The 13,766-nt window shown below is 42.7% G+C and overlaps 1 protein-coding gene across 7 annotated transcripts in view; it reads right to left on the reverse strand.

Annotated features, from left to right (window-relative positions):
- Window positions 1-2,746: 2,746 nt before the first annotated feature.
- LOC144504478 (deoxyribonuclease TATDN3-like) overlaps window positions 2,747-13,766 on the reverse strand; it is a 92,839-nt gene continuing 81,819 nt past the window's right edge. For 6 of the 7 annotated variants that reach the window (XM_078229812.1, XM_078229819.1, XM_078229817.1 and 3 more), the window contains one exon: window positions 2,747-3,439. In XM_078229812.1, the coding sequence (XP_078085938.1) occupies window positions 3,296-3,439 (144 nt within the window). In that variant the 3' untranslated portion in view covers window positions 2,747-3,295. The remainder of the gene's footprint in view (window positions 3,440-13,766) is intronic. The other variant, XM_078229818.1, reaches the window with a different exon arrangement.

A 13,766-nucleotide genomic window follows, 5' to 3' on the forward strand; every position in this document is an offset into this window, starting at 1 on the left:
GCAGGGGTATCATGCAGGGGTGGGTCGCGGAAAGGGTCATGACGGGAAGCCATGTCAGGGGTCTGCCAGGGGACACATTGAGAGGGTCCTGATGCCCTGGTGATGCTGACCCATGTCGGTGTGGGGGGTGACAATGCTGCCAGTGGAGGGGGGGCGGGGTCCGATGTCTGTTGAGGGGGTCAGTGGGAGGAGGTCTCCCGGTTCACCGGCAGATCAGGGTGCTCTGCGAAATGGCACCTGAGCGCTCTGAATCCAGCTTCACTGGCGTGTGTGGGCTCCGTCCCCCCTGTACTGGGGCAAAGCTCCCAGCTGTCAAACCAATTGACAGAGTGCCAGAAAATTACAATGCCAAGCTCAACAAAAATACCGTCTACTTTCCATTATTACACTTTGAATTTTTGGGGGAAAATTCCGCCCCTGGTGTTTACAATCTGTGTGTGAAGGGGGGCAGACAGTCCTTCAAAATGAGCTATCTGTCCATTCTGCATGCCATTCCAATGACAATGACTAATGCAGGGCAAGTACTGGATGTAAGGTTTTGCATTTGCGGTCATCCACACATCCTATGTTCTGACTCAGGTCAAACACAAACACAGTCAGATACACTGTTCCAGAAAGTTCCCCAATGTGTTAAAAATCCTTCAAACCTGCAGCAGGAAATGAACAATAAAAGGTGAATATGCCTTTAAGTCGGTCATCATATTGGTCTTCCAGGGGCAGTGTCAAGGGGGTGGGGCCTAAGTAGTGGTGGGACTATGACAGGGGGCTATGCATGGGGAGGTTATGCACTCTGACAGGGAGGCTATGCACAATAACGGGGGGGGGGGGGGTGCTACGCACGGGGGGGCCTATGCAGAGGAGGAGGGATCGTGTAGGGGTATCATGCAGGGGTGGGTCGCGGAAAGGGTCATGACGGGGTTGTGCTGGTTATACAGGTTGACATGTCTATGATTTATTCTCTGTCATTACCATAGGTGCAGCTGTTTTGGCTGACTTTGTTGGAACCACTAATTTGGATATCCAAGCAATTCAAGAAATAAATGTTTTCAGTGAATCTCCTTATAGAAATGTCTGAAAGAATGTTTCACACTGCATAGAATGAACCTTGAACCTAATATATATCTACTTAATGTGAAGCCCTATCAAATAAAAAGAGAACTTTTATTTATTTAACACCTTTCATGACTTTAGAGCATGTCCTAGATCATTTTAGAGCCAATTAATTACTTTGAAGCTGTAATACTGTATAAGCAAAAGCTGCAGCTAATTCTCACATAGCAAGGTCATATAAACAATAAGGAGGTGAATGATCAGATAATCTGTATAGTTTTGTTTAATATAAGTAGGAGCAGGTGTGGGCTTATTGGTCTCTCGAGTCTACTCTGCCATTCAATAAGGTAATGGCTGATCGGATTTTGGTGTGACCTCCATTTCATGCCTGCCCCTTAAGGGATAAGTGTTGTCTAGGACAGTAGGTTAACTACCCTGCTATTCTTTGAATAGTGTCATGGAATGTTTTACTTGAGCAGACAGACAATCCTTCAGCTATATGGGGGGAATTTTCCCATCCCGCCTGTCACGGGAATTGTAGCCGGGGGTGGACCATGTAAATGTCCGTTGACCTCAGCCGGGATTTTCTGGTTTTCGGGAGCGCACGGACAGAAAATCCCGCCCTATGTCTCATCTGAAAGTTCAAATGGATAAGCCTTTAAAGTTAAACTCTGGTGTGCTTCATTGTCACAAATCAATATTTTAAAGATTGGAAGCTAAACTATTTTGTCGCCTTGTTTTATAATAAATTAACTCACCTGCCCTGCTTCAACAACAACAACCTTAGTAAAATGTCCCAAATCACAGAGCCACATAAGGAAAAATTTGGGCAGGTAGCTTAAGAAAGTTAAAGTGGTATACCTATATAGTAACTTAAAGGAGGAAAGTTAGATAACAAGAGGGGTTTCAGGAGAGAATTCCAGAACTTACGGCTTAGACATCTGAAGGCATATTTTGTATTCCTTCATGGGATGTGGGCATCGCTAGCTGGGCCAGTATTTATTGAATTGATGGCTTGCTAGGCAATTTAAGAGTCAACTACATGCTGTGGGACTGGAGTCACACATAGGCCAGACTGGGTAAGGGTGGCAGATTTCCTTCCCTGAAGGACATTAGGGAACCAGATGGATTTTTTGCGACAATTGACAATGGTTTCATGTCATAATTCCAGATTTTTATTAAATTCAAATTTTACCATCTGCCATGATAGGATTTGAACCCGGGACCCAGATCATTACCCTGGGTTTCTGGATGACTAGTCCAGTGATAATATCATTATGCCACCACCTCCCCTCAATGACGGGGAAATGGAAATTGGGAATTTACAAGAGGCCAGAATTGAATGATCGCCAGCCTAGAAAGCACTGGAACATTTGGAACTAACAAAGGACTGAGGCAGGGGCATGTGGATAATATTACAGTCGTAGTGATGGAGAGAATAGGGTTATGCAAATTATAAATGCATCTAAGGTAGATGAGACAAATTCCTGTAATACAGTGCAAAATAGTTTTCCTTTGATGATCTATGACAGCAACTTTTTAAAACATATTATTTCATGGGATGTGGGTGTCACTGGTTAGGCCAGTTTTATTGCCCATCCCTATTTCCCCTTAAGAAGGAAGTGGTGAGTGCCTTCTTGAACCCTTGCATCTCACGTGGTGACCAATAGTGCTGCTAGGAAGAATTTCTATTTTTATAGTGCCTTTAATGTAATTATACATCCCACAGTGCTTCATAGGAGCATTATAAAACAAAATGATACTGAACACACCAGATAATAGGTCAGATAATCAAAACCTGAGCAAATAAACATGGTTTTAAAGAGTGTCTTAAAGGAGGAAAGCAAGATAGAAACACAGATAGGTACACATAAATGCTAACCTATTTTTCTTGTTTCCAATCATGATGAATCTGTTGTGTATTTCCAGCTTCTTTTGCCTTTACTTCAGATTTGCCATTTTTTTAACCACTGATTGGCAAATTAGTGAATATTAAAAATTATTTTACCTTAGTTTTAATGTATGCACAGTATACATTAAATATAATTAAGAAAATCAGGACTGCTGTACTGAACTTTAAGGTTATCTTTAATGTGTCTTATTTTTAAGACACTTAAGACTTCTTAACTCTTAAGACATGCAAAAAAAAGAATAACTCAGGGTAGAATCATTCAATCTCTCTTTCCAGCAAGTAAATCATTCTTACTCATTTTTGTTACTTCTTTTATTGCAGAGGTAAGATGGGTTATCGGCAGAATAATTTTTGAAGCTTTGGGAAAAGTTTGCATGCATTCTGTGTTGTCACTTCCATGACATTCTCCACTGAAAGCCCTTTAACCTGTGCAATGTACTGGCAGGAGACGGATATGTTCTTTGGTTCATTTCTCATCTGTAAAAAGCAAGAATTGTGTTTCAGGGACTTTCAGCACAATACAGTACAGTTGTAGGTTCCAGTAAAAGAAAGAGATCAATTAATCCAAACTAAATTAAAAGAACATTATGTTTGTTGTCAGCTGCAATACTCTTCCAGACCCCCTCAACAGACATCGGATCCCCCCCCATCCATTGGCAGGGAAATGAAGTCCACCTTTCCCTCCTGTTCCTCCAGCCTGCTCTCTTTCTTATTTTAAAAATGAACAATACATACATAAACACTTAGGTAATGCAGCATTCTCTTGCTCACCACCTGGAAGGCCAATATGATGACTGACTTAAAGTCATATTCACCTTTTATTGTTCATTTCCTGCTGCAGGTTTGAAGGATTTTTAACACATTGGGGAACTTTCTGGAACAGTGTGTCAAGACTTCATCAACACTGGGGCAGCACGATGGCACAGTGGTTAGCACTGCTGCCTCACAGCGCCATGGACCTGGGTTCGATTCCTGGCCTCCGGCCACTGTCTGTGTGGAGTTTGCACATCCTCCCTGTGTCTCTGTGGGTTTCCTCTGGGTGCTCCGGTTTCCTCCCACAGTCCACAGATGTGTGGACTAGGTGGATTGGCCATGCTAAATTGCCCCTTAGTGTCGGGGAGACTAGCTAGGGGGTTATGGGGATAGGGCCCGAGTGGGATTGCGGTTGGTGCAGACTCGATGGGCCTCCTTCTGCACTGTAGGATTCTATGATTCTATTCTATCAATATTCTCAAAATTCTCCGAGGGCTTCACCTAAAAAGAGTAAGCACCATGCTACTTATTCTACCTTTTCGGAAGCACCAGGAAAAAGGGAATGCTTGGTCATGGTTATCTTAGTCTTTGGTCTGCAGAAGGCATGGGAGAAAGAGATCAGGCTAGAAGAACAGGAGGGAAAGGTGGACTTCTTTTCCTGCAGATACAGGACATCCCTTCTCCTCTCCAAACCTCCAGTTCCGCTTCAAGAACCTGTGCCCTCTCCTTCAGTACCTGAGTCATCCTGAATCCCATATTAGGCAGTGCAAGGTGCATCTTCAAACTATGCCAAGAAAATTGCTTCTAATCAAGCATCCGCAGATGTCTGTTTTAGCCCCTCTAGCCAACCTGTTTAATGTTATAAACACAGAAAATTCTAGCAAGACTCAGCAGGTCAGGTAGTATCTGTGGAGGAAGAAACAGAGTTAACCAGAGATGGCCTTTAATCAGAACTGGGTAAAGTCAGAGATATAATAGGTTTTGAGCAAGAGCTGGCTGGGACAAGATCTGTGACAGAGTGTAAACAGGAGAGACAGAAGAGTTAGACTTACTGAGCCAAAGCAAATGGTGATGGGGCAAAAAAAGAAACAAAGGATGTGCCTACAGCAGATGTGCTGCTGTCTGAAAGCAAAATGAAGCATGCAACAAAAAGGAAACAATGATAGAATTCACAATCTGAAATTGTTGAAATGTTGAATGGAATTGTTGTCATATTGCTTACTGACACTGAATTTCATCTGCCATTATTAGACCAGTGTTTCACTAATATTTCATTAATATTTCTCTGCTCTCATAAAGAATTAATTATATCTCCTATTATGGTACATTGGTAAAATTTTGACACCATTCCTTTTATCAGCCATGATTTAATGGAGGAGCAGACTAGATGGGCCAAATGGCCTAATTCTGCTTATATATCTTATGTATAAAATATCAAGATAACTGATGATCACCGACCAACACAGAGGAAGGAGTGGTCCCAGAGCCAATTCTGTTCAGTTCCAAACTTTTTGAGAAACTGCCTTTATATCCTACATTGTTTTTGTTGCCTTCTAGCTGATTTTTAATCCAGATTTCTATCCTTTCCCATTCCATACCAATAATCTTTACTAATGTGGTACCCTGCCAAAGAATTTCCCCAAAGATCACCACATTCATTCACATTTCTCCCATTTACCATGCCTATCACATCTATCACAATACCTGGAGTATTGTGTGCAGTTTTGGTGTCCTTATCTGAGGAAAGATGTCCGTGCTATAGAGGGAGTACAGCAAAGGTTTACTAGGCTGACTCCTGGGATGGCAGGTCTGTCATATGAGGAGAGACTAAATTGGTTAGGATTATATTCATTGGCGTTCAGAAGAGTGAGTGTGGATCTCATAGAAACTTATAAAATTCTAACAGGGTTAGACAGGGTAGAAAGAATGTTCCCAATGTTGGGGGAAGTCCAGGACTAGGGTCATAGTTTGAGGTTATGGGGTAATAGCAAACAATGGCAAACATTCAAGGAACGCATGGGGAAACTGCAGCAACTGTTTATTCCTGTCTGGTACAAAAGCAAAATGGGTAAGAGGTCCAATCCATGGCTTACAAAGGAAATTAGAGAGAGCATCCAATCTAAGAAGCATACAGATTGGCCAAGAAAAATAATAGGTCTGAGAATTGGGAGCAGTTTAGAATTCAACAAAGAAGGACCAAGGGATTGATTAAGAAGGGGAAAACACAGTACGAAAATAAGCTTGCAGGGAACATAAAGACTGACACAAAGAGTTTCTATAGATACGTGAAGAGAAAGAGGTTGGTGAAGACAAATGTAGGTCCTCTACAGACAGAAATGGGGGAATGTATAATAGGGGACAAAGAAATGGCCGAGCAACTGAATACATACTTTGGTTCTGTCTTCACAAAAGAGGACACAAATCAGATGCCAGAAATGTTGGAGAATGCAAGATTTAGTGAGAAGGAAGAACTGAGGGAGATCAATATTAGTAGAGAAATGGTACTGGGAAAGTTGATGGGATTGAAGGCAGATAAATCCCCAGGGCCTGATGATCTACAGAGTACTTAAGGAAGTGGCTCTAGAAATAGTGGATGCATGGATGCATTGATGGTCACCTTCCAGGATTCTATAGACTCTGGAACCAGTTGCTGCAGATTGGAGGGTAGCTAATGTCACTCCAATATTCAAAAAGGGAGATAGAGAGAAAACAGGGAGTTATGGACCAGTAAGCTTAACATTGGTAGTGGGGAAAATTCTCAAATCCATTATCAAGGACTTTATAACAAAGCATTTAGAAGGTAGTGGCAGGATCAGACAAAGTCAGCATGGATTTATGAAGGGGAAATCGTGCTTGTCAAATCTGTTGGAATTCTTTGAAGATGTAACAGGTGGAGTTGACAAGGGGGAACCAGTAGATGTGATATATTTGGACTTTCAGAAAGCGTTTGACAAAGTCCTGCACAAGAGATTATCATGCAAGATTAAAGCGCATGGGATTGGAGGAAGTGTATCTAGATAGAAAACTGGTTGGCAGAGAGGAAACAAAGAGTAGGAATTAATGGGTGCTTTTCAAATTGGCAGGCAGTAACTAGTGGGGTGCCACAGGGATCAGTGCTGGGACCCCAGCTATTCACAATATATATTAATGATTTGGATGAGGGAACAAATGCAACATCTCAAAGTTTGCAGATGATAGCAAGTTGGGTGGGAGGGTGAACTGTGATGAGGATGCAGAGTACCTTCAGAATGATCTGGACGTTGGGTGAGTGGGCTAATCAATGGCAGATGCAGTATAATTTGGATAAGTGTGAGATTATTCACTTTGGAAGCAAAAACAAGAAGGCAGATTACTACCTGAATGGCTGTAAATTGGGGGAGGGGAGTGTGCAGCAGGACCTGGATGTCCTTGTGCGCCAGTCACTGAAGGTAAGCATGCAGTTGCAGCAGGCGGTAAAGGCGGCAAATGGTATGCTGGCCTTCATTGCGAGAGGTTTCGAGTACAGGAGCAGGGATGTGTTGTTGGCAGAGAGGAAACAAAGAGTAGGAATTAATGGGTACTTTTCAAATTGGCAGGCAGTACAGGGCCTTGGTGAGGCCACACCTAGAGTACTGTGTGCAGTTTTGGTCTCCTTTTCTGAGGAAGGATGTTCTTACTCTTGAGGGAGTGCAATGAAGGTTTACCAGGCTGATTCTGGGGATGGTGGGACTGATGTATGAGGAGAGATTGACTAGGTTAGGATTGTTTTCGCTGGAGTTCAGACGAATGGGGTTTAATATCAGTTGTTTGGGTTTAATCTCAGTTGTTTGGGTTTAATCTCAGTTGTTTGGATTTAGTATCAGTTGTTTGGATTTAGTATCAGTTGTTTGGGTTTAATCTCAGTTGTTTGGGTTTAATCTCAGTTGTTTGGATTTAATATCAGTTGTTTGGATTTAGTATCAGTTGTTTGGATTTAATATCAGTTGTTTGGGTTTAATCTCAGTTGTTTGGGTTTAATATCAGTTTTTTGGGTTTAATATCAGTTTTTTGGGTTTAATATCAGTTGTTTGGATTTAGTATCAGTTGTTTGGGTTTAATATCAGTTGTTTGGATTTAATATCAGTTGTTTGGATTTAATATCAGTTGTTTGGGTTTAATATCAGTTTTTTGGGTTTAATATCAGTTGTTTGGATTTAGTATCAGTTGTTTGGGTTTAATCTCAGTTGTTTGGATTTAATCTCAGTTGTTTGGATTTAATATCAGTTGTTTGGATTTAGTATCAGTTGTTTGGATTTAATATCAGTTGTTTGGGTTTAATATCAGGTTTTTGGGTTTAATATCAGTTGTTTGGATTTAGTATCAGTTGTTTGGGTTTAATATCAGTTGTTTGGGTTTAATCTCAGTTGTTTGGGTTTAATCTCAGTTGTTTGGATTTAATATCAGTTGTTTGGATTTAGTATCAGTTGTTTGGGTTTAATATCAGTTGTTTGGGTTTAATCTCAGTTGTTTGGGTTTAATCTCAGTTGTTTGGATTTAGTATCAGTTGTTTGGGTTTAATCTCAGTTGTTTGGGTTTAATCTCAGTTGTTTGGGTTTAATATCAGTTGTTTGGGTTTAATATCAGTTGTTTGGATTTAGTATCGGTTGTTTGGGTTTAATATCAGTTGTTTGGGTTTAATATCAGTTGTTTGGATTTAGTATCAGTTGTTTGGGTTTAATCGCAGTTGTTTGGGTTTAATCTCAGTTGTTTGGATTTAATATCAGTTGTTTGGATTTAGTATCAGTTGTTTGGATTTAATATCAGTTGTTTGGATTTAGTATCAGTTGTTTGGGTTTAATCTCAGTTGTTTGGATTTAATATCAGTTGTTTGGATTTAGTATCAGTTGTTTGGATTTAATATCAGTTGTTTGGATTTAGTATCAGTTGTTTGGGTTTAATATCAGTTGTTTGGATTTAGTATCAGTTGTTTGGGTTTAATATCAGTTGTTTAGGTTTAATCTCAGTTGTTTTGGGTTTAATCTCAGTTGTTTGGGTTTAATATCAGTTGTTCTGGGTTTAATCTCAGTTGTTCTGGGTTTAATATCAGTTGTTTGGGTTTAATCTCAGTTGTTTAGGTTTAATCTCAGTTGTTTGGGTTTAATATCAGTTGTTAATATCAGGGATTTGTTCCCAGGAGCAGGCTGAGGGTAAGAGAGTGGGTTTTCTGACTTTAATTAATTATTTATTTTTTTGTTTCCTTACACTCTTATTAACTTTTCACTGTCTTACTTGACATAAAGTGTCCAGTATGAGTGTGAAACCAGTGTGTTGTTCCCAGTGTAGGATGTGGGAGGTCCTGGAGGCATCTGGCCTCCCGGACATCCACATCTGTGAGGGGTGTGTCGAGCTGCGGTTCCTGAGGGACCGTGTTAGGGAGCTGGAACTGCAGCTCGAGGATCTTAGGCTGATGAGGGAGAATGAGGAGGTGATAGACAAGAGCTATCATCAGGTGGTCACACCAGGGCAACGGGAGGAGGCCAAGTGGGTGATGGCCAGGAAGGGTAAGGCTAGGGTGGTTGAGAGCACCCCAGTGGATTTGCCCCTGCACAACAAGTACTCCTGCTTGAGTACTGCTGGGGGGGACAGCCCGCCTGGGGGAAGCAGCAGTGGCCGTGTCTCCGCAGTGGAGTCCAGCCCTGTAACTCAGAGGGCTAAGGAAAAGAGGAGGAAGGCGGTATTAATCGGGGACTCGATGGTGAAGGGGACAGACAGGCGTTTCTGCGGAGGTAGGCGGGATTCTCGCATGGTGGTCTGCCTCCCTGGGGCCGGGATCCAGGATGTCGCTAGTCGCGTCCCGGAAATCCTGAGGTGGGAGGGAGAGGAGCCTGAGGTAGCGGTACATATTGGTACCGCTGATGTGGGTAGGAAGGGAGAAGGGGTCATGAAAAGGGAGTACAGGGAATTAGGGAGACAGCTGAGAAAGAGGAAAGCAAAGGTAGTAATCTCAGGATTACTGCCTGTGCCACGGGAAGGTGAGGGCAGGAATGGAGTGAGGTGGAAGATGAATGTGTGGCTGAGGGACTGGTGCAGGGGGCAGGGATTCAGGTTCCTGGACCATTGGGACCTCTTTAGGGGCAGGGGTGATCTGTATACAAAAAACGGGTGGAACTTGAATCACACGGGGACCAATATCCTGGCCGGTAGGTTGGCTAAAGTTACTGGGGAGAATTTAAACTAGATAGGTTGGGGGGAGGGGAGCTAGAAGAGTTGACTAGGATCAAGGAACTAATTGATGGGGTGGAGGATGCAGGGGTAAGGGGAATTACAAAATTAATGGTAGAGGAGAGGGTGCAAGTGAATGAAGGCGGTAATTTAGATAAGGGAGTAGAGGGAGAGGGTGTTCGCGACTCATCAAAGCGGGTCCAGATAAAAGCTGGAATAAGGACACTTTGCCTGAATGCACGAAGCATTCGGAACAAGGTATATGAGTTGATGGTGCAAATCAGCACGAGTGGGTACGATCTAGTGGCCATTACAGAAACGTGGCTGAAAGGTGACCAGGACTGGGAGATGAATATCCAGGGGTATCAGGCGTTTAGGAAGAATAGACAGGAAGGAAAAGGTGGTGGGGTCGCGCTATTAATAAGAGATAATATCAGGGTAGTACTGAGGGATGACATAGGCTCTGAGGAACAAAACGTGGAATCATTATGGGTAGAGATGAGGAATAGTAGAGGGAGAAAGACACTAGTAGGTGTGGTATATAGGCCCCCAAATAATAATGTTGAGGTGGGGAGGGCTATAAACAAGCAGATAAGGGATGCGTGTAAAAACGGAACGGCAATAATCATGGGGGACTTCAACATGCACATTGACTGGCAGACTCAAGTCGGTAAGGGTGGAATGGAGGAAGAGTTCTTAGAATGCTGTCGGGATAGTTTCCTTGAACAGCATGTTACGGAACCGACGAGGGAACGAGCTATTTTGGATCTGGTATTGTGTAACGAGGTAGGTAGAATTAAGGATCTTATTGTGAAGGACCCTCTTGGGTCTAGTGACCACAATATGGTCGAATTTCTGATTCAGATGGAAGAGGAGAAAGTTTGGTCCCAAACCAGTGTCCTCTGTTTGAACAGAGGGAAATATGATAGGATGAGGGATGAATTGGCTAAGGTAGACTGGGAGAGCAGGCTGGCAGGTAGGATAGCTGAGGAACAGTGGAGGATTTTTAAGGAGATCCTTTTCAGTTCTCAGCAAAAATATATTCCAGCAAAAAACAAGGATTGTAAGAAAAGGGAGAACCAGCCGTGGATAACGAAGGAAATAAAGGAGAGTATTAAAATAAAAACAGCTGCGTACAGAGTGGCCAAAAATAGTGGAGAAACAAGTGATTGGAAAAATTTAAGAAACAACAAAGAGAGACTAAGAAAGCGATAAAGAAAGGAAGGATAGACTATGAAGCTAGGCTAGCAATTAATATAAAAAATGATAGTAAAAGTTTTTATAAATATATAAAAAGGAATAGAGTGGCTAGAGTGAATGTTGGACCCTTGGAGGACGAGAGGGGGGAGTTAATAGTGGGAAATGAGGATATGGCTGAGTCTTTAAATAAGTTTTTTGTGTCGGTCTTCACGGTGGAGGACACAAATAGTTTGCCAAATATTAACGATAGAGGGTTGGCAGCAGGAGAAATACTTAATACAATTAATGTAACCAGAGAGGCAGTGCTGGGTAGACTAATGGGACTGAAGGTGGACAAGTCCCCGGGTCCGGATGGAATGCATCCCAGGGTATTGAAAGAAATGTCAGAGGTAATAGTGGATGCGTTAGTGATTATTTATCAAAACTCGTTGCATTCTGGGGTAGTGCCGGTTGATTGGAAAACGGCTAATGTTACGCCGCTGTTTAAAAAAGGAAGGAGACAAAAGGCGGGTAACTATAGGCCGGTCAGCTTAACGTCTGTAGTAGGGAAAATGCTGGAATCCATTATTAAAGAGGAGATAGCAGGGCATCTGGATAGAAATGGTTCGATCAATCAGACGCAGCATGGATTCATGAGGGGAAAGTCGTGCTTGACGAACATGTTGGATTTTTATGAAGATGTGACTAGGGCGGTTGATGGAGGAGAACCGGTGGATGCGGTGTTTTTGGATTTCCAAAAGGCGTTTGATAAGGTGCCCCATAAAAGGCTACTGAAGAAGATTAGGGCACACGGAGTTGGGGGTAGTGTGTTAAAGTGGATTGGGGACTGGCTATCCGACAGGAAGCAAAGAGTCGGAATAAATGGGTGTTTTTCCGGTTGGAGGAAGGTAACTAGTGGCGTGCCGCAGGGATCGGTACTCGGGCCGCAACTATTTACCATTTATATAGATGATCTGGAGGAGGGGACGGAGTGTAGGGTAACGAAGTTTGCAGACGACACAAAGATAAGTGGAAAAGTGAATCGTGTGGAGGACGGAGAAGATCTGCAGAGAGATTTGGACAGGCTGAGTGAGTGGGCGAGGATATGGCAAATGGAGTATAACGTTGAGAAATGCGAGGTTATACACTTTGGAGGAAATAATAACAAATGGGATTACTATCTCAATGGAAACAAATTAAAACATGCTACCGTGCAAAGGGACCTGGGGGTCCTTGTGCATGAGACGCAAAAGCCCAGTCTGCAGGTACAACAGGTGATCAAGAAGGCAAATGGGATGTTGGCCTATATTGCGAAGGGGATAGAATATAAAAGCAGGGATGTCTTGATGCACCTGTACAGGGCATTGGTGAGGCCGCAGCTGGAATACTGTGTGCAGTATTGGTCCCCTTATATGAGGAAGGATATATTGGCATTGGAGGGAGTGCAGAGAAGGTTCACCAGGTTGATACCGGAGATGAGGGGTTTGGATTATGAGGAGAGGCTGAGGAGATTGGGTTTGTACTCGTTGGAGTTTAGAAGGATGAGGGGGGATCTTATGGAGACTTATAAGATAATGCGGGGGCTGGATAGGGTGGAGGCGGAGAGATTCTTTCCACTTAGTAAGGAAGTTAAAACTAGAGGACACAGCCTCAAAATAAAGGGGGGTCGGTTTAAGACAGAGTTGAGGAGGAACTTCTTCTCCCAGAGGGTGGTGAATCTCTGGAATTCTCTGCCCACTGAGGTGGTGGAGGCTACCTCGCTGAATATGTTTAAAGCGCGGATGGATGGATTCCTGATCGGTAAGGGAATTAAGGGTTATGGGGATCAGGCGGGTAAGTGGTACTGATCCACGTCAGATCAGCCATGATCTTATTGAATGGCGGGGCAGGCTCGAGGGGCTAGATGGCCTACTCCTGCTCCTATTTCTTATGTTCTTATGTTCTTATGAATGAGGAGGGATCTCATAGAGACTTATAAAATTCTAACAGGTCTAGATAGAATAGATGCAGGGAGGATGTTCCCGATGGTGGGGAGTCCAGAACCAGGGGTCACAGTCTAAGGATTCAGGGTAGACGATTTAGGACAGAGGTGAGGAGACATTGCTTCACCTAAAGAGTGGTGAGCCTGTGGAATTCATTACCACAGGAAGTAGTTGATGCCAAAAAATTGAATGCATTCAAGAGGCGCCTCCTTCTGCTCCTATCTTCTATGTTTCTATGTAAACCTTTTAGAACTGAGGTGAGGAGAAATTTCTTCACCCAAAGGGTGGTGAATGTGTGGAATTCACTACCACAGAATGTAGTTGAGGCCAAAACACTGTCTGATTTCAAGAAAAAATTAGATAGAGCTCTTGAGGCTAAAGGGATCAAGGGAGGGGGGAACAGGATATTGAATTCGATGATCAGCCATGATCAAGATGAATGGAAGAGCAGGCTTGAAGGGCTGAATGGCCTACTCCTTCTTCTAGTTTCTATGTTTCTATCCTCATTCAGGTCTATAAAGCATGGTAAATGAAATCTGTGCTGAGCACTTCTAACTATTTTTAAAATCTAGGTATTTCAGAACTTTATGTTAATTAAAGACCTAAGATTTTCTCCACCACAAATGTTAAGCTATGTTACCATTAATTATTCTGATTAGTTCCATATTCCTTCTTAAAAATGGCCACTACATTAATCAATTTCCTGCCCT

The sequence above is a fragment of the Mustelus asterias genome, chromosome 15 (assembly GCF_964213995.1).
Source record: "Mustelus asterias chromosome 15, sMusAst1.hap1.1, whole genome shotgun sequence".
Taxonomy (NCBI): Eukaryota; Metazoa; Chordata; class Chondrichthyes; order Carcharhiniformes; family Triakidae; genus Mustelus; species Mustelus asterias.